This window comes from Phaseolus vulgaris, chromosome 3 (assembly GCF_051622355.1).
Source record: "Phaseolus vulgaris cultivar YP4 chromosome 3, ASM5162235v1, whole genome shotgun sequence".
In the NCBI taxonomy this organism is placed as follows: Eukaryota; Viridiplantae; Streptophyta; class Magnoliopsida; order Fabales; family Fabaceae; genus Phaseolus; species Phaseolus vulgaris.
In genome coordinates this window covers 6,892,971-6,915,923 of record NC_143500.1, presented here as the reverse complement: position 1 = coordinate 6,915,923, position 22,953 = coordinate 6,892,971, and the positions used below count along the sequence as shown (strand labels likewise).

The following is a 22,953-nucleotide window of genomic DNA, read 5'->3' as shown; positions in this document are numbered from 1 at the left end:
AGTCTTCTTAGCTCATTTTTCTGCTTCCAATCTTCTTAGCCAAATATTTTGAGTCTGGATGAGTTTTCATAATTCCCTCACTCTTGAGAAGGATTTGTCCTAAATGATGTTCAATGACAGCAGCATCTGATTATTTGTTATTTTCCTTCAGGGTCAAATATACACCCACAATAAACATCAAACAAACATGAAATAAGTTTCTTTAAAAGAAAATTAAAGAAAAAGAAAATAGAACAAAAATAAGATCCTTTATTTTTATACAAGTTTTGAAAAATAGGGTCCTTTTCAAAAATATTTTTGTTCACTTTATGTTGTTCTTTTCCTAAACTAGGCAACAACATCAAAGTGTTGTTTTTGAGATTTTTATGAAGAAGAATTAGCATTATCTAATTGAAAAAAAAAATTCAAAGTATTGAAATCCCTCTTTAATGATTTTTTCTTGGTTATGTTTGCAGGGGTGTCATAAGAGATTTTTCTTCCTTTTTGGTTCCTCTTCTTCTTCTTTTTCAATCAAATCTTCATTTATCTTTTTTGTGGAGGAACAATTTATATCTATATCTGGTTCAATTCCAGACACTGATTTTTCTTTAAGCACTTCCTCACAAGGTTTGTTAATAGAAGGTAAAATGTTATCAATATCTGATTAAGCTCCAGACAAAAACTTTTCTATTTTTCTTTCTCTTTCTTCCTCGTGACCTTTCATATCTGAATTTGGAGGGGTAACCCTCCCTCTTAAACTCTCTCCTGGAATAGGATGTGTTAGGATAATCTTCCTTAAAATCATACATACTCTCGAGTTGTTCTTCTATCCTAACACAGAAATGAACCAAAACATTCAAATCATCAAAAGGTAAAAATTTAACCCTATCCCAGATTTCTACGTTTAGACGACTTAGGAATCTATCAATGGTTTGTCTAGACTCTTCCCTTATTCTTGTCATCAACATAAGTAACTTCATTTTCTATCTGTATTCTTCTATAGTTTTATCTATTTGTTGAAGTCTGTGGAGCTAATACAAAACCTCCTCTTAGAGTGCTCATCAAAGTCAATATTTCTTCTACGCCTAAGTTCTTCTTCTTCCTGTCCCTTGCCCTTATTTTGGTTGAGAACCATTTGGGTCAACAAGTCCTTTGTATCTTTTTAAATTTCATTTCTAAAGTCATCAAATTTTCTATTTGTCTTCTCTATTTGTTTTTCTAAATTTTCCTTGAAAAATTGAAGTTCTACTTTCCACCCATAAAAAATTGAAGTTCTACTACCACGGATACTAGATGAATGATGATGATCACTCATTTTTTAATTAAAAGAAAAAGGTTTTCACAAAGAATTTGATTCAAAAATTGAATGATAAAGATTTTCACAAATAGGTTTTGAATTATTTTTTTTGGGGAAGCTTCAAATAAGATCCACAAGTCAATATTTCTCTAAGTTCATTCTCAGGAAAGAGAGGTGAGTCACTAGGACCACTTAAGTACCAAATTTTTCCTTAGCCAGAGCTTACCTTAGATAGTCTTAACCAATTTGCCTCAAAGAGACTTCAATACATTTTTTCCTAATTGTGGTATGTGTGCAAGGTTTCCTAATGATCAAAATAAGATTAACTACAATCGAAGGAAAGATCCTACGTACCACAAATTAAAAAAAAAGCAAGAAAAAATGCAAAAACTAAATTATTCGTGTCCTAGGTGAGATTGCAGTGACACTTAAAGCCCTTTGACATACTCTCACTTTCTAATGTGCGAATTAACTATTTCAATGTCTTAATGGGATTGCTTTGAGAGAATTTTCTCAAACACAAAGAAAGCAAGAAAATTAAAGACACAAAATGAACTAAAAGGTTTTGTGATACAATGCCAAAATTACAAATATCTTTTTTTTTTCTTCACTTGGCAAATTCTTCCTTCACTTGGTATTTTCTTGATTCTTGAAACTCAATTGTTGCACTCTCCAAATAAGCACAATCTTAGCAATGAACCACCAAGGAGAAAAATTAGCTTCACAACTCCAAAACCTAAATTTTACTAAAGATGAAATTCACCTTAGGAAGACCAACAAGTAAAAAATCAAGAAAAACCCAATTAAAATTTGATAAACTCAAATGGAATTAATTTGAAATTTTTAAAGAGTAATATGTCAAACACAAAACAAGAAATGAAGTTTGAAAAAACAGTGAGCACACAAAATGGAAACCTAAAAATAACACTAGAATGAATTTCAAAATAAAAATTCTAGACTAAATAAATAGACACCGAAACTTCCAAAATTTCTAAATATTCATCAAGAAACATTTTGTGTAAGAAATTTTCATATGAGAATCTCAACACAATATGTGATCAAACGAAACAAATTTTAGGTCAAACAGATGTGTATTCTGAGAGAAATAAATCAAACATCACAACACACCAGTATTCAAAAATTGAAACTATTTTTTCAACATTGACAAAGATGATTCAAAACTTTACTGCAGAAAATGTATGAAGAATTTGAGGTTACAATTTTTATCCTGGCTTCGAAACACATCAAACAATGTTTGGTAAAACATTTCAGATCAAAAAATTCAAGGAGTAAGGTGCAGTAACTTTTATACCGAGAACAACATCACATTAAAACTTGTTTTTCTGGACAAAAAATGTTCTGCCTTTTACTATTTGATTTTTGGACTGGATACGAACAACATATCAATCTACTTGTGTGATTTTTTTTTAAAACTTTTTTAAGAAAACAAACTCAAAATAAATTCTCAAAACTCAGACAAAATTTAAAAAAACCTGAAAAGAAAAAACTTAAGAAATGTGAATAAAAAATAACTTAAAATTTCAATTATAATAGAAACTTAAGTCTAATAAACTTGTTAATAATCTAATAATAAGATAAAAGACTAAAAAAAAAAAAAACACACACAAAAAATAATATACAAAATTACTCAAATTAAACGGATATTCATTGCAAAACAAAGATTTTTTTTTAATCAAATTACTACTTAAATCTTATGAGATAAATTGAAATAATATGACTTATGACCAATAATATTTTTTTAACCTGGTATATAAATGCCATTTAAGAAGACCTTAGAAAAAATAATATTTTTTTTTATCTCAATAATTTAAACATTTTAATTTTTTGTTTTTAATATAAAATTTTAATTGTTGGACAATGAAAGACGTAATAACAGATGAAGTTATAAAATAATTCTATAATTTTAATATAGTATTTTATTTTTTTATTTCTTTTTTTGTTGATACATGGAAATAATAAAAATATTAAATTGAATTTTTTTACCACACACAAGAGAAGCTCCATGAAACTTTCTCTCTTTTTATATGGCAAAGCAAAGAAAGTCCATTGGATTAAAAAGAAAAAAAAAAAGGAAAGTTTTATAGTTTGTTGGAAAACGTGAGGTAAGGGTGACACGTGCGCATGCTGACGTCACGAGGGTGGCTCAAAGGGACACCGAAGGGTCGCTCTCAGATGTAGTTGATTGATGTGCGGTGGCACAGAACACTCCCCTCACCCGCAGCGCCACGTGTCACCCTCTGCCTCTCACACACGTGGCATTCCCACGTACACCAGTCCTTTTGCATGTCCTTTTCCTTTTCCATTTAATCGAAATAAGCGCAACTTGACATGTGGGTCCCATCTCCATCATGACCCTCCCTTTGGGACCATGTCACGTGTCACCTCCTCCTTCTCTCCACCGCTTCTCCCGGTCACCCACCCCCACTACGCTCTGCCACATTCGTTGACCCTATCTTTGCCATTTTCTCTCTTCTTTGACGCTCATTTCGGTCAATCATACTCTTCTTTACACGCTACTTCACGTTTTATATTAATTTTTTAAAAACAATACTTACGTAATTTATATTATTAATAAATTAAAGCTTATTCTTGTCTTATTTTAATTACAAATATTATATTTAATAAAATTTAAAAATTTAAAATTAAGAAGTTTCATAAACGAAAATTTAGGAAACACATTTTTATAAATAAGATAAGAGAAAATGACTATCATTTTAAAAATATATAAATTTATTAATTAAAAATATAAGAAATGTAAAGTGTTTTTTTTTTAAAATTATAAGTGTGTGTGTGTAATACTTTTAAAATATGAAAGTTGTAAATTCTTTTCGTAAAACCAAAAATTCAAGGGAGGAACTCTTCATTAAAAACAGTTCTTTCACAATTTAAATATAAAAATTGATTAATTTTATATTTATTTATTTTAAAATCATTTTAGTTTAATAATTTTCAACTATTAAGAATAACAATAAATATATTAGCTGTTGATGTAATTTATTAAAATAATTTTTTTCTTGATAAATATATTATTCTTGATCTGTTATAAATTAAAAATTTAATATAATTTATTTTGAAAAAAATAAAAAATAAATATAATATTTCTTAAAAATTTGAAATTACTATTATTTTAACTTTTTTATGAACAAAACTACAATTATTTTGAAAGGGAAAGAATATCTATTAAAAATAAATTTAATTGGTTATGAAATAATGTTATATTTCTAATATTATCATGTATATAGAATTTACACACCATTTTAATTATTTTTAATTTACTTAGATATAATAGATGTTCTTAAGTATTGATAGTAGATATGAGTATATATCAATATCATATAATATAAATGAATTAGAACTGATTTAGTCATATATTTGTGGATGAAGTGTCGATTGTCTATGCATTCTTGAGTAATTAAGTAAAGGAACATGTGGTATAACAAAAATTCTTTACTTCAATAATAATAATTTAAGTTACATAAATTAAAATATTATATGATGAGAAGTTGAGGGAGAAAGACTTTCTTTGCACACTTTGAAATCTATTTTATCATAAGAAAAAGTTGATGGAGTGAAATTATCCTAATAGTTTATTTCTATATTTGTTGATCAAAATTTTAGACTGTGTTGAATGTTAGTTTTTAACATAAATATTTCAAAAGACATAATTTATTATCTATTTGTGTTTACTATGAATCTATAATAATTTATTATCTATTTGTGTGTCTAGATTTACTACGAATCTATAATGTTTGAATATGAATGGATTATGAGATACCAACAATATGTATATTTTTTTGTGTATTTATTTTTCTTCCAACTATGATTGGTTGTATTTGATACATAAAGAAAAATATTGATTTATATTTTAATAATAATACTAATCAAAGCTAAAATTTAGTTGATAGTGTTGAATTTGTACACATTTATTACATATCTGCTTTAGTTAAAGTGAAATTTTGTTTAAAGATGAAACTATTTTGTAAAGTCTTTTATTATGTAAAATTTAGGATTGGACTAGACTTTATGTAAAGTTTAAAATATTTCATTAAAATTTTAAGGATATTACATCAAATTTTAAGGATATTAGTTGTTGATAATGCACTTGGAACAATGGTAATAAAAAAATAATTTATGATTAAATGAATGAATTAATAATACTTTAGTTGAGAGTTTAGACATTATTTCTAATTTAATAAATATCTACATGTTATTCTCTCTGATTTATGATACATGGTGAGCTTACTGTGTCCGATTCTATTTATAACAATAGATTTGATAATTTTAGAGAGATTTCTTAATTGGTAATAGTTCAAAGAGATATGTAGTATGATACACACTCTTAATGCTTAATTTAACTACAAAATTTACTTATAACTTTTTTATATTCTTCTGACTTTTGGTTTAATAATAAATGTCCAATTCAATAATTTTGTTCTTGCAAATTTCCTTTGATTCTAAGAAGTATAGATTTTTTTTATTTATGTTATTTTTAAAATTTAGCTTAATAGAATTTTTTATTAGATTTGATGACGTTGGTAGGTCATATAAATAAAATTTGAATGTTATTGATTCTATTCGGATCGGGAAGGTCTTTTTCTCCTTATACGTGTGGTTATCGTTCGTCATGTGTCTCATTTTTCGGTCGATACGTTGGAAGGATATTTGTAAAAGGTTCTCTTATGGTCAAGTTAGTACTCATCTTAGGTAGTTGAGTGTAATAAATGCGTACATTGGTATGATGTTGGTCAACCTATTTATAAGAATAAGTCGGACCCTTAAGTTCATGGACCTGTATTAACATGATTTTCACGGTTAATCTTCAGACAACATGTATGATTTTGTCTCAAGTCCTCATTTTGATCTTGCTTTAGAGTGTTGGAGTGAGAGTTTAATTAATGTTAATTATTTGTGATTTAAGAGTCTCGATTTGATTGATACAATTATATATACCTACTTTAATATAGTTATTAATCAATCTAATGAAAGCATGCATTCTTTTATTTAGGAATTTGCTATTATTAGAGATTTTTCTATACCATAAAACTCAAACTCAAGTTAATTGGAAATCCCTTTAGTATAATTAGGTTAAATGGAATTAATGGTACTTCATTGGGAGTAGCTTGTAGTGAGATTTTTTATAACTATATAGTTTGTACTAAGAGTTTAAAGTTTCACAACGTGTATAAAAATAGAGGATAATAGATATGTTGATTTTCTTGTCTTATTAAACATGCGTTAAATTATTGGTGGGATATTCTCTCATTTTTTTACCTGAATTTGCTTAGAGATAAATATCAATTACTTTTTTTTTATATTTTTATAGTTTATTTATTGATAAATTTAATTTAGCAGTGTTTTTGTTGAATTATGATATTTTGATAATTTATCATACATACTATTAATATAAAAGTAATTTTTATTTTAAATAACATGTTTTTTATTGGCTTATTAGTTAACTCACTTAAATATAATATTTTATTACTAAAAAAAGTTGTGATATAGAAAACTTGGTTGTCAAAAAATAAATTTTCTAGTATATAACATATTAAAACTTGTATATTTTTTATTAAAAATATATGATTAACTATAATAAATTTTATTACATATTATTACTATTATTATTTTCAAAAACATTTTTTCTTCATTTTTTACTTTTCCATAAAAAACTATATTTTATTCTCTTCTTCACCAATTTTTTTCGAACTAAAAAATTTCAGTCTCCAAACTTATTAATAAATAACGTAACGTTCATTTTTCATTTTTCAATAAATAAAATGTAACGTTCATTATTAATAATGAATATATTTTTCACTACAGTTTACTTTTCCTTTATAAAATATTTTACTATTTCTTAATAACAATTATATATTATGTTACATTTTATTTTATTTTTATTTTATTTTTATTTTAAATATACCCATATAATACGTTAGATAAACTATTATTCCTTAAAAATTGGTAGAACAACAAACATTTTGAAAAATGATTTTGAATTTAATAGAATATAGATAATTACGAAACTGTTTAAAAGAATTTATGAAACTAATTTGAATTCTTTTATATCTTTTGCTGGCTCGATCTAAACAATGATAAACAAATTTATGAATTTTTTTTTTTTTACTTATTCCAATATTTTATAATTAATTTATAAAAAAATCTTTATAAATTATTTACCACGTCAAAATTATTACTCTTTCTCTTGACCCAATCTCTTCCATTTCCTCAAGACAAGAGTGTAAATACATATATATAGGTTAAAAATAGTGGAATCTATATATAGCTTTTTATTTTTAAACTTTTATTTATTTGTATTCATTTTATCTAATTTATTTTCTCAATAGTCTATAAAATAGAGATAAAATGTGATTAAAAAAAGAAATCAAAATGAAAATGGGCAGTCAAATTTTCTAATGAAAAATAATCTTTAGAAAAAGTTGATAAAAAAATGACTAAATATAGATAGAGATAAATAAATTGAAAGAAAAAAATAAATGCAAGATAGATGTTAAAATTGTTAATATGATGGTCTAGGCATAGATTAGAGGCTAGTGCTATGTGTCCACATCTAATTCTATAAAGTGAAAATTAAAGTTGAAATGAGAAATTTTCAATTAATTTGCATTGACTACATAAGAAGAATCCCACATAAGCATCACTAGAAAGTTCTATTTTATAGGTGTCATATTTTGAATGGTATAAACATAGTTTATTTCAAAGGAGTTCTCATGGAATATTTGAAATCATCTATACTTTGAAGAATGGGTTAACTACTAAATTCTTCAAAACACATCCACATTTTTTTTCTCCAATTATAAGATAATTAGTAAACATTATGGTGGAGAAAACCATGTTAACTAATGAATATCTTCATAAATAGAATATTTAAATATTTTTAATTCGAATTTCTTATAAAATTATTTCTATATTTTAAATAAAATACTCAATTTAAAAGGTACAATTTTAATGACTCGTTTGATAAACATGATATAATTTAACAGAAAAATATATACTGAAATATGATGAAAACAAGATAAAGAAACTATAATTACATCCAATATTTAGTAGATATAAGAAAATAAATTAAAGAGTATTAAGATATAGTGTAAATTATGTTTTAATATCACTTTTTTCTAAAATGTAGAATCTCTATATATTATTTTTTTAAAATTATAAAAATATAATTTTAACTAGATTATACACAAAATTTACTCTCTTGCGGATATCATTCATTCGAAGCTTGCTTCTTAGAAATGTAAAACTTTTAGTATGATGGATGAAATTCAACTTATAAATTCAAATATTATTGATGTTTTTTCCTTATAGTTTTCATATTTATAAGTGGTGAATCAATCTTCTTAAAGAGGTGGATAGATGGATTATAAACTTTATTTGGATTGAAGAAATTAATAAGTCATGTTTGATTATTGTTAAATGAAGTCAATTGTGCACTAGTAAACTTAAACGTGGTCTATTTGTGTTGAATATTTAGGCAAAAAAAAAAGGCTTACTTGTTTAGATTCACCTGAGATTTTCCTTATAGCTTTATGACTTAAACTTTACTGGTAAGAACTAAATTCTTAAAAACTAAATATAAGAATATGGTTTTGTATAAGTCTTCTTCCATCTGGTCTAGCATTAATATCTAGTATTCAGTGAGAGTGAAATTCTTTCATCTGACATTAATATATTTGGATGATTCTGGTTTGCTAAGTAAAAAAGTTGCTAGGAAATTCTTTCTTAATTCTTATGTTTCTTATGATGGGGAAGTTCATTTGGGCAAATTTTATTCCTCCTACTAAAACTTTGATTTGTTGAAAGTTGTTGCACAATAAAATGCCATTGATAAAGAGATCTAGTACAAAGGTTTGTCTACGTGTTCTGTGTGTTCCTTACTAAGAAACATGAGGAAAACAATTTTCACATATTTTTTCAATGTAATATTGCCTAACAAATATGGTCTTGTTTGAACCAAATCTATGGCAAATTTTATCTCTCTTTTAGATGGAAGTCATAGAATCTCTTTCGAAAAAATCATCCATATGCTCGGATGCATAAACATATGTTTCTTTAGTACAAGTCAAAAGCATAAAGCATTATGCTCAGTCTTGTACATCACTTTCAATTTTGCTGACCTGAGATGATTTTCATAAGCCAAGAAAGATAAACTTCTTTTGGCCACAATCTACAAGGATATAATTGAAAAATGACTTATCCATAACCAGGACGACTTCTAGACCTTCCAAAGACATAAATATAAGATTGATCTTATACCTTGATCAACCACCACCACCAGACATTCCGCAATATAAATGATGTTACTATAACACCATAAGTTAGTGTAAACACCAACAAATCAAACTCTAACTCATAAATAGACAACTTAAGTCTTTCAACTCATAGAATATTTAAAGAATTGGTTGTCTCATAATCAAACAAAAATGATGATTGTGCTTTTGTTATAGATCATATACTTCTAACCAAACTCTTAGATTGTGAAGTCTCAACTCCATTGATAACAAACATCCTATTAGTTGCCCTAAACTTTAGATTGTTGTTTTGTTGTGCCTGTTGCATCCAACCAAAAGTAGCTACTTCCAACCGAGCATGCTTTGCATTACCAAACTTGTGTCATTTATTGCATGTCACGTTTAAAGTTGATCGAGGACAAAATCTAACAAAACTGAAGACATTTATTGAAGGTCTAATACATATTTCGTACTTGGGAACTTTATTATACATACCAAAGTTTTCTTATTTATTATTATTATTATTATTACTATTGTTATTATTATTATTTAAAACGTGGGTGCAATGCTCAAGCAAGAAAGTCATTCCCAGTAAAAAAATGTGGCTTTGCAAGCATCATCAGTGTATGTCCGTGAAATGTATGCAATTACAAAAGTAGTATAGAAATGTCGTCGGTATTTGTTGGAAATCAAATCATTTTAAAAAATTTACAGATCAAAAGAGTCTCAACACTCTCCTTTCCCAACGATTCAGACACCAGAAAAGCAAAAAATGGATGGAAAAATTACAAGGCTATGACTTTCAGATAATGTACAAACTTGGAAAATACAATGTTGTAGCCGATTCGCTGTCCCCCCAAGGATCCACAACTCTTTCATTGTTGCTCACCATTTCCTCTCCTTGCCAACCATCTTCAAAGAATTACAACAATTTTTGTCCACAAGTGAAGGATACCAATTAATCCGAGTTTGCACCCATGACCAACTGTTGCACAATCTCTTCTCCAAGCACCACGACCTGTTGTTTTTCCACCACCAATTTTTTCTTATACCTACCCAAGACTTTCACCACTGCGTCCTTCGCGAATTGCATGAATCACTCACAGCGGGTCATCGAGTCTTAAACTCACTCTTGCAAGGGTTGCAACCTCTTTTTACTGGCTCGACTGGATTAGAGATGTTAAAATTTCATTCAGCAATGTTCCACATGTCAACGTAACAAATACTGCCACAAAAATCCTAAGGATTAATTCAAAACGCTCCCAATCTAACTCAATTATGGGAAGACCTATCTATGGACTTCATCACTCACTTACCATCATTGACTGACTACATAGTCAAAATCAACTTAAAAGGTGATGTTACAACATGAACCAGTAGGCTCACACGCAATTGAACAAACCTACATAAATGAAAGACTTTAGGCTCACACGCAATCGAACAAATCTACATAAATGAAAGACTTTATCATGTGATGAGCTAGTGGCATATTATGTAATGGACTTTTAGTTTGCATGTATTTTCGTTTAATAGCACATGACCCGCTTTTGACCCAAAAGCAATTCCTCTATATTGAGTACTGATGCTACATGAATGAAGCAATAAAAGTGTTATCTTAGTTTAGTATAGTTGTAGCAAAGACTTTAGCACATTTCTTGTCACATGAACTTAACTTTATGTTGGAGATCCCACATCGACTAGAGACATTTCATTGTATATAAGTGGGTGCAAACCTCATCTCATGAGCCGGTTTTATAGGGTTGAGTTAGGCTTAAAGTCCATTTGTAATATGGTATCAGAGTAATTTTGAGTCTATTATAATGAGTGTTTGTTGGGTTTATCAGGTCATCCGCTATCGGACCGTTATCGGACCACCCATAATATGTTATTAGGACATTTCATTGTATATAAGTGGGTGCAAACCTCACCTCATAAGTCGGTTTTATGAGTTTGAGTTAAGCTCAAAGTTCACTTCATAATACTTTACAACAATGAAGGATTTACAAAGATACCTCTTTCATTACTTTTTTTTTGCATAGCCTTACTTGTATTTATTGACCTTAAAAAAATATTGTGATTAAATGTCTTTGTTTGTCCCTCTGAGTAAAAGTCTTTTTAGAAGGTGTTTCTCTTTTAATACTTTTACTATTTGACACCTTTTGTTTATTGAAAGAAAACCTATCTTTCTTTGTAGATACTTTACTATTCTAACCACACCACACTAAACATACATAATCATGAATAAATTATGTGATTGTCAAAATCTTCTTTAATGACAATGAGATTTCTCTTTTGGATAAAACAATCTTCCATGTAACTGAAGTTCATGTTTAAATTTTATCTTATTCGGACAAAAACATCCTGAACTTAACTAGAACTAACTTAGAGTTATATTTTTAAAATATGTCTTGAATTTGTATCCTACCTCTCAATGTTTAAAAAGATATATAATTAAGCTTTATTTGTTTATTTATTGTTTTACTCTAACCATAATCAAAACTTACTTAATATTATTTATTATTATTAAAATTATAATTAAATATCCATATATAAATCATTTATATCTAACAAATATTTATTAATTATATTTGTGATAAATCATTTATATCTAACACTTATTTATTAATTATATTTGTGATGTTGGATAGGATTGTAGCATAAATTTAAATTTTGGATAAAACTTTCAAATAAAATATTTATTAAATTTAATTGTTACAATCACACAAATTCATTACATATTTAACAGTTGTTTAGTAGAGTTTAACTTATTATTCAAACAATTATTTATTAGAGTTTAACACATTAAAAAAAAAAATATGATGACATTTGTGATTACATCACATGCACAAAGATGCACATATTCATGCTTGTACGAAACATTAAACTAAAGTTACATCCATACTTTCTTAGTTATAACATCACAAATAAAATTATATTATGAAAAAAAAAAATTGAAGCAACCTTTATATTTTTTGAATATGAATAAATAAAATTATTATATTACAATTATGTTAGATGGAATAAAAATGATTAATTTCAATGATAAAACAGTAAAAAATAAAATAAAATAAGTATATTAGGTTCAATGAATTCCTTAAAAACAAATTTATATATATATTAAAATAATAATAAAACATTAATGAGAAAATCATCTCTAGTAATTTTGATTAAATATTTATAGAAGAGAGATTAAAATAAATAAATTGTCTTTAATGTTTTAATTAATGAACAACTGTCTTTAAAATGATTAAATAAAAAATAGATGTTGTGTTTTTTTTAGACCCATAATCATATACATTCTAATAAATCTTTGATAGATTTATGCCACACTTATTAATTGATAAACTTAAACATTGTTAAATTTCTTTTTTTCAATGAGACTCAATACTAATGGATGTGAAAAAGAGCTTGAGATAAAAAAAATTGAAACAAGAATTAGAAGAAAATAAAAATGGATGTTTTATTTCTGAAATTTATTTGGCTTTTCCTAACAAACAAAAGAAAACTCCATATGTATTGAGAATGTAAGTGTTTTTCTAGACTGTCTTTTACTTACAAATGGCTATAGGTAACAGAGTTGACTTCTGTAATAATTATTTTTAAAAATTATCAATAATTATTTTAAATTCATTAAACGTACTTAAGAAGTTATATTATCCTTTAATAAGAATGACCATATATAATAAAATTAAATTTTATAATAATTACTTTAAAAAATTCCATTAATTTTTCCTTAAATTGTTATGACAGTAATAAAACATTTAATTACATTACCATATATAATAAATAATAAAGTTGACTTTTCTAATCATTAAACTAAAATTCAATATTTACAAAATTCTTAAATACATTCATAATTAATAATTTTTTATTAATTATTAACATCTAAAACCAAAATAAAATATTATGATTAAATCACAAACGGCCATATATAATAAAATTAAATTAAACTATAATCAACTTTAAAAAATATTCATAAATATTTTTAACTGACTGAAAATGTATAAAAATTAAGAAATCATTTAACTAAAATACTATATATAATAAAGTTTATTTTTATGATAATCATTTTAAAAAACATATAAATAATTTTATTTTATTGAAAATGTATAAAAATTAAAAAAAATATAATTTAATTACATTGTCGTATATCACAAAATTAGTTTTAGAATTATCATTTTTATAATTATATTACTAATACAAAATATTCATCCACTAGAAAACCTTACTAACAATTTTGAATATTCTCTAACTATCCTTTTTTTTTTACCTGCAAATATTATAATAATTATTTTAAAAATTATCTTTAACTAATAATGTATAAAAATGAACAAAATAGAAAATTATAATTTGATTACACATTACCAAATACAATAAAGTTGACTTTATAAATTACATACCCACACAAATAATTGTAATTTAAGGAAGAACAACAATAGAAAGAAACTGAATACACATGTCCATTATTAACAAGAATTGTAGTAGAAAATAGTGTTATTATTTTAATACACCCTTAAGTAACCACGTGTATAAATTTTGACAAGTTATTAAATAAGAGATTTATTGGAAAATTATTAAATAATGATGGAGTACAGCTAAAAGAAGAAAAAAACGATGGTGAGTTAAGTTGAGGTTTGCACATGGGTGGCAGTGAGTGACTAAACAGAAAGAGGTTGACAAATTGAAGAAAAGTGGAACCGCAAAAGACCTATCCTAAGAGAACACGACACGACTTAATGCACACACAACACAACATAACCCGAGACTGCAACAACCACGACAATCAAACTAGAATAAATCATTATTAATGTTGGAGCCACGTGTCTCATCCTCCTTTGCCGGGATCTTCACCGACACGTGGCAATTGGTCTGTTTCCATCCTCCTTTTAACATGTGTCCTTCTCGACAGCAATCTCATCTTACATTAAAAAAATCATGTCGTTGTCGCCACATGGCACCCACGCGCCCTTCTCTCACCCTACCCACTTGTCTCCCCCTCCTCACTCAATCCATCACATCCCAGGGGTACTTTTGTCCTCAAATAAATATTATTCCTCCTCTTTCACTTTCTATCTTCTTTTTCTCTCTTCCAACAAAACAACACCTTTTCCTTCTCTCCTTTCTTCTCCATTTTTTTTCCTCACTTTTCTTCTTGAATCATTCATAATTAGTTGGTTCTTTCTTTCTTTGATCGGTTTCACACGTGTAAGGAAAGAGGGTAAAAGGAAACTGATTTTTGTTGATTTTTGTTTTGGGTGGGGATTGATTGCTGGCTGGAAGAATTAAAGAGGATTCTTTCTCAATTAATTGCATTAAATTTCGACTGTTTTTGAGAGAAAAGAAAGTGTTTTTGCAATCCAGGTGTGTTCTGTGTGCTGTTTTTGGCCTCATTTGATGAGGAGGCATGTTTCGTGTCATGGGTTTTACTGCTGATTTGAATCACTGCTACTCGGCACCCCACCAAGGTTTGTTCTTTTCTGCTGCACACGCGGGTTGTGTGAAGAACATGCGTTAGAACAGGTGTTACTACTTCACGATGTTCTATGTTGTTGTCTTTTTGTAACGGGCATTCATGATGGAGGACTATAAAAACCGTCACCTCCAGCAGCAGTATCAACAAAACCATCTTCAGCAACACCAACAGCTGAATCAGAACCACAACTCTGAGAGGATGGATAGGTACCCGAGGGATTTGCTTCAGGGATTTGTCATGAGAGGTGTTACCGTTAGGGATGATAACATGAATAACGTTATCACATCCCAGCATAATCATCACCATCAGCATGAGCAACAACCACCCCAACACCAGGAAGAGGATGAAGAACTTGAGTTGAACCTTGGTCTATCTCTCGGAGGAAGATTCGGAGTGGACAAGAACGCAAAAAAGAAGAAACTTATGCGTTCTTCTTCTGTGGTGGGGACAATGCCTCTGTTCAGGGAGGACGATGCGGTGGCTCCGCCGCTCGCAGCGTTCCCTTCCCTGATGAGGACGTCCTCACTGCCCACCGAGACGGAGGAGGAGTGGCGGAGGAGGAAGGAGATGCAGACTCTGCGCCGGATGGAGGCCAAGAGACGCCGGTCTGAGAAGCAGAAGGGCTCCCGGGAAGGCGTAGTCGGTGGCGGCAGCGCCGCCCCCGAAGAGACTGAGGGTGGCAGTATGGCGACAATGGGGTTGACCAGATTTGGTTCTGCCACGTTGGCTCCACCCCCACTGGGGTGGGGTGTGGCGGCGCCGAAGCAGGTTGTTCTTGGTGATGTGTTGGGGAAGGGAAAAGGTTTTCAAGGTCTGTTTGGGCAACCATCTTCTCAGGGATCGGCCGATTCACAAGGTGGAAGCTCTTCATCGTTGTCCGAAATGGATAGCAAGGCTTTTTTAGGTAAATTTTGATTACTGTATATATGAGTTGAGTTTTGTCTTGTTTAGAATAGAATGTCAACTTTTGGTGTGGCCTGTTGAAGTTTGTCATTGTGCTGCTTTATGTGGTTCTGATGGTGATTATGTTTGACTGTGTGATGGTTCATGAGGGCTTGTTCTTATGTGTATTTGTGATTTGTGTATCCTTTTATATGTGACTTGCTTGTTTTAAAGTTTTAATTGATTCTGTTAATGGTTGCTTACAAGAATGAGGATGGAAAGAGCACAAAATATTTCATTTTGTTGTCATTTGTTCCTTCTTTGATGAGTACGTATGTGACCAAAGTACTATTATTATTTGCTACTTGTAAGGGGACTTAATGTTTTGAAGATTCAACCATGAGGAGTGTCTTTACTTGATTGAATTTTACTTACTGAAGCTGTTAACTTGTTAATCTCTTCCTTTTGTGTGGTTTTTCATTTTATTTGGTTACTGTATGTTTGGAAATTTGGAATGATCATAAACTTGGGGGCGATTCCCTTCAGTTCTCCCCTTTAGTCTCTCATTTAATGCATTAGTCCCTTTCTGTATTCTAGTAATCAACTAGAAGCCACAACACACTGAAAGGAATTATTTTTTGTATGTGATTGTGAGGTTTTCTTTTTCACCATTCTTGCACAGTGAAACCGTCACTTTTATTTTGTTACTAGGGAGTTTCTCTTGCACATGATACCATTTTTTGAAGCTTCATATTTGAATTAACTATGATACCAAAATGGAAGTGAAGATGCTAGCTAGCTTTACTAAATAAAGCTCTTGAATATATTGGATGTTAGTTGAGATCAATTGTCACTGTAAATGTTGTTTGCAATGGTATGATTTTACGGGTTTTCAAGTTGATAATATGCTCATCTTTTTATAGTAGCATTGAACTGAATTGTGTCATCACTGGTTGCTGGACAGATAATTGATAATCAATTATATTGAAGTCATGACCTCTTAATCTTATTTTTTTTCCATTTTAAGCTCTGGTATTTTAAGATAAGCAGTTAAATATTGAGTTATTGATTAACTTTCCTCTTATTGTTAAGATATTTGGAATTTGTTGTTTATTTTTCAAGGAGTAAATGGTTATCTTTTAAAAACTTATTCAAGATACCTAATATAAGAGTGAACTATTTATTATACTTGGGTGGGAAAAATAGTAATTCAGTACACTTTGTATTTTTGATAATATCTTCTTATGTGAGTTTTACTGAGGTTTGGACTCTACATCCTGACCTGGTTTCTAGATGTCAAATGCCCTTACAATGCTCACTCATGAAAGTTAAAAAAACTATATTGGAATGATTGGATGATGTGTTGGAATCTGAAGTTTGACTAAATTCATGAAACTTATACTTAATTCTTAAATTTTTGTATATCTGTGTGGCAAGAACATTTCTATTAACAATGACACTACTTCTTGCACTATTTTTTGCTGTTGAGCATCAAGAGAACAGTTTGAATGTCATGTTAGTTTGTACTAGATGGTTTGTGTTTGTGCATGTCCATGATATTGCTAGCTCACTTCAATATTAAATTGCTGGCCTTGTTTGAAAAAGATTACTTTGTCCTTTTTCCCTATATTCTTCCTCATTTGTTCTTCCTGTGATGCAATATGCGGGAGCCATTGACTGGAATAGAAATCAGAACCATTGCATTGGATATTGTAGGAATTTTCTTTTTCCTGTGTTGTTCTCTGATTTTTTTTCTGAATCTTACTGTTACAATTCTATTGATCTATTTCACTTTGTTTAAATAAATACAATAGATTATTCTCGGTGGTGTGATAGTTGCAAATTAAGTATGTCTTGTCAGGTTTGATTGACTTCATTTATGAACAAAATATATTTGGTATAACATGTGATAATAGCTTCATTCACCAAAACACTGTTCAGATTCATTATGGTTTAACATATATCAACTAACTAGCTAATGTTAGTGGACTATTTTGACGTGTTAAGAAAACAAAATATCATTCAGGATAAATGACATGTTTGTGGCTAGACACTGCATTTGTTTTGAATCCAATGTGTGCATGCATCTGGTTCTGTTAGAATAATTTATTTTTGCTGGATTTGTGTGTCAGATATACAATAAATAATTTGTCTGGAATGATCAGAGATGAACTTAACCTTTCTCTGGACTGTTTCTCAAGTTCATTCATTTACTTTCTAAATATGCACTGATTGATGTTTAAACCCTTCCATGGTATTAAAAGGATGTTCATGATTCATCACCACTTATTGCAGAATAAAACAAAACAAAATTTAAGAACAACAAAGGATCAAAAGGAGCAAATATACTTTTTCTTGCATTTGATTTCTAGGTAGATTTGTTTCTGAACTGACCTTTTGTTTGAAGCATCAGTTGTGTTATGCAATTGGAATTTGTTACTTCATGATATTAGAGCAAGTGTGCCTATTCTTTGAATGATGGAATTTGTGGTTGTATATATTCTATAACATAACTGAAAATGATAACACCAAAGTTAAGAAAAGCAAGATTTGATTATGTAGTTTGCTGAAATGACAGGATCGAGTAGTTGTGGTGAAGCAAGCCCTGGCAGTAATCATTCAGCACAAGAACGAATCAGCCAGGAAGCTGTGGGATTAGGGGCTAAGACAATTGAGAATGTGGCTAGAACTTCCAAAGCTGAGGTGGAGAATCCATCTAAGAAATTCCATCCTTCCCAAAACATAATGGGAAAGCAAATTGGGACAAACTCAATTGAAGACATGCCTTGTGTGTTTACAAAAGGGGATGGTCCTAATGGAAGAAGGATTGAGGGAATCTTGTACAAATATGGTAAAGGAGAGGAAGTGAGAATCATGTGTGTGTGCCATGGAAACTTCCTCTCTCCAGCTGAGTTTGTTAAGCATGCTGGTGGTGGGGATGTTGCTCACCCCCTTAGGCACATTGTTGTCAACCCTTCTGCTGCACCCTTTTAGTCATGGACTTCCCTCTTTCCCTTCAACTGTAGGGCTGTAATATAGTTTACATTGAGGGAACAAACATTAGTTTGGCAGCAGCTTCTTTTTTCTTTTTCTCCATTTTTGCTTAGTTCTTGAATGAAACAATATTAAATATAGACATGTCTCCCTTCAGGAAGTGAAGTGGCATTAAATTTCCCATCTTTATCTGGTTTTTTTCATTGTGTGTCAAGTTTATTGTTAAAGGCTAACATTTTTTGAGGTATAGATAATTGAAGGAAGTTATCTTTAATTTCACACACTTGGAATTAAACCTTAGTTGGAACATGTTTATAAAAAACCATGGTTTGACATCTTTCTTTCTTGTTAAACCATGTGTCAATTATTTAGTGATAGGCAAGGTTTGATTTCTTTATTCTCATCATTGTCATTACCATTTTCATTTGATTTTCATTGTAGTAACTATAATGAATAATCATCACTGTTATACCTTTATTGTCTTAGACATCATCACTTTCATACTTTGATTTTCACCATCATAGTCATTGTTATTATCTACATGTAGATCTGTCCTCTTATGCAGTGTTTTTTTTTTGTTTTATTAAAGTAATACAGTTTCAAAAATATTTAATTTTATAAGAATATTATTAAAAAGTTATGAAATAATAGAGTTTAGAAATATATGTATATGATTTTGTAAAAATAATATTAAAAATATATGTGATGATTCTTTTTAAAGAAGTTATGTAGTTATTTTTTAGTAAAAGAGAGGTTGTTTAATTACTTAATTAATTAAATAAATAAAGAAATTATTTAATTTTTATTAAAGAGTACTTTTGTTATTCATTCCTTTAATATCTTAGGGTAGATTTCTATTTCCATCTTTAAGATCATTTTTACAATCATTATTATTATTCTTCTTATCATTGTACACATCAGTGAAAAAATTAATATTTTTTTGTTTTTTATCCTGTTTTTATTTTACTTTTGCATCTTCATCTATCAGATTCTTTTAAGGGTTGTTTATTTCTAAATTTTTATCATTCCATCTTTTTAAGACCTAATTGACTTTGTTAAATATTTGAAATTAATTTTCTGAAACAATTTTTTTAATTGATAATATGTTAATAACCCATAGGAAAGTTTTATTTATTTTTCAGTAAATAGTATAGTTAACACTCTAATTAACTTACTTTTAAAAGTGAGTAATTAAAAGGCTTTTTTTCTTATAAATTATAAGTATTTTTTGTAGTTAGAATTTAGTTACTTGCTTAGAAAATCATATTAAAAATAAAATATTAAATAATTTCTTGATAAGGCGAAAAAGCTTTAAACGAATATTATAATTATAATGAAACAGGAAGAATATATAAAATGTTTAAATACTTTTTAAGTTTTTATAAACAAGATTAATCTTGGTTTTAGTCTTTATTTTTTTTATGATTTATTGTTTAAAATGATTTTTTATTATGTCATGTAGTGTATCTCAACTTGTTCTGTGTTAGTAAGTAATCACTTAAAATTTATATGTTAACATGCTACATTTATATGTGTATCTCAACATGCTACATTTATATGTGTGACATCATATACAGTGACAAAAACTTTACTTTTCAATATTAAACTTAATGATTTTTCAATGAACTGATTTTCAATAAATTATATTTGAAGGGATATTAAGAAAAATTATCTTAAAAAGTAAGGGTATAAGTTTGATTATTATAAAGGTCATATATAATAATTAAAGCTAAACAGTAAGTTTAAATTACGTGTTTTATCGAAAATGTAAAAATGGTTAATTCTAAAATATTTTAAAGGCTTAATAATCTTATTATTCCTTAGTTCTTATTATATTAAGAGTTATCAATTAATTTTATATTTTAAATTTTACAAAGTTCAAACTTGTTCAAAAAATTTTAAGGATGAATTTGATCACATTTATTTTTTAAAAATTCAATATAATCCTAATTTGTTTAAAACAATTAAAGGTGGTAGTATCAAATTGTTTAAAATAACTCAACATGATATTCCAAATTTTTTTAAAATGATTTAATATAATAATAAAATATATAATTCAATATTAAATATAAAACAATTCAACATAGTGGTTCATTTTTTTGAAGAGGATTCAATATGATAATAAATGTAAATAATTCATTCAATATTTAATATACAGTAGAAAATTATTAAAATAATTTTTTTAATAAAGATATATATAACAGAAATAAACACGCTGAATTGTTTTTAAAAAATAAAAATTATATTAATTTTTTTAAGAAATTAAAAAATTAAATTAACTTTTAATCTTTAATATAAAAATTAAAGTGATAATTAAGCCTATTTTAAAAAATATTCCAATGCAACAATATTAACTATAAGACTATTGATCCATCTCAAACCTATCTAGTTTTTTTCTTAAAAAAAATATGAAAAAGTTATATACACTTTGTGTCATTTTCCCTATACTCCTATCCATTAATTTTTTAAATGATATAAAGCTATTTTTGATCAAGTTGTGGTAGCTGGGACCAAACTTTTAAACTTTGGCAGTGTAATTAATTATTACTCATCCTTTGGCTTCACACTGAAGTTGACAAGAGGTTACACAAATATTCATCTCTCCTATCTTCACTTAGATCTCCTCATGATATTATTCACCTTCACATACCCAAATAATATCTCAATCATGGGTTTGGAAAATCTAAAGTTGGCATATGCATTTTCTTTGTTCTCTATTTCTTGCACCATTTTCTAGATATGACTATATTATATGTATTTTTTTTATTAAACTATGAGATACCAAAATGAACTTTCTAAAGTGGTGACTCAACATCATGCATCATGTTGTTGTGCTTCTTGCTTTAATTCCCTAATGTCATCATCACCATCATTGGGGTTTTTTTTTTAGTAGAATATTTGTAAGATAGAGACAGCTTTTTAAAGGAAACTTTTCCTTTACCATGGATGCTACCTAATTTTCAGGTTAACATAGGATGATACAATTTTAAGAAACTTTAAAAGGAAGGTTCAGGTGGGTTGGTGTTTGTGCATGAATGTCGAATAGAAGAACATTGAAGGAAACCAATTAATTAATTCAAAGATAAAAGTTGCTCTTATAGAAGGTTGTGCACTATGAGCATTGCTTTTGAGCTTTGACTCAACATAACACTCTTGTCAAGTTAACCATTTTTAATTTAAATTAATAATTTATTTGTTGTTTCAAATTTATTGTTGATTACATGGTGGGTCATATTGGAAATTCTGAATTGAAATGGAAAATTCTATTTTCAACAAATCAAATCTCACAATTAATATTCTGACTCATCCAGGTATATATGAGTTTGTTTAATTAAATAAATCGATATTGTCAATTAATGTTGATTTATTAATTTTTCTCGATCGATTTTAAAGAAGAAGTCCCTATATGTTACGTATGTTCCTCATTACGTACGAGTAATGGGCGGAGATCTTCATCTGGTTCAATGCGAGTTCACTTAGTGAAGGATCAAAGTCAACTAATGCCACCATATGCTCTCTTCTTGGAGATCTCATATCTCGAGACTGATATCTGGTCGACCCTCTCGACCTTGGTGAGTGTCTTCTTCTCCCGCTTAACCAACCGCGTGGTGATGCTCTATGAAGTCAATTGGTTGGTTTGACTTTCAAACTTGTTACATAGCACTCTGAGCTATTTTTTGGTCAACATGAAACGATTGAGGTGATTAATAGACTATCGATCGAGCAATATATTATAAGAAGTATTTGCATTAACCAGAAGATACCTGATCTTAATGGTTTTACAAAGATATCTACCTTCTCTGAACATTGTGTATAAATCGATATATCCTCGTGTGTCCATCCACTCTCCCAAAAAACCTATTATCTGGTTGTTATAGGGTTGAAAAGGCTTTAAAAATTTAAAATTTTTGACAAAATAGAAAATGACGCAATGTCCATAATAATGAAATAAAATCCAATATTGATGTAAGGATAAAATAGAAAACAAAATTGAGGAAAGTTAGAGAGGAGAATCCTCTTTATATATAGGTATAATAGATAGATATATGAGTATAGATATA

General features: G+C 28.4%; 1 protein-coding gene across 1 annotated transcript; it reads left to right on the top strand.

The window, feature by feature from the left end:
* Nucleotides 1–14,499: 14,499 nt before the first annotated feature.
* On the top strand, nucleotides 14,500–19,079 carry AFP1 (ABI five binding protein). Its single transcript, XM_068606432.1, has 2 exons — nucleotides 14,500–15,920; nucleotides 18,477–19,079. Exons 1-2 carry the CDS (start codon nucleotides 15,116–15,118, stop codon nucleotides 18,890–18,892), a joined length of 1,221 nt encoding a protein of 406 aa, XP_068462533.1. The 5' UTR covers nucleotides 14,500–15,115; the 3' UTR covers nucleotides 18,893–19,079.
* The last annotated feature ends 3,874 nt before the right edge of the window (nucleotides 19,080–22,953 follow it).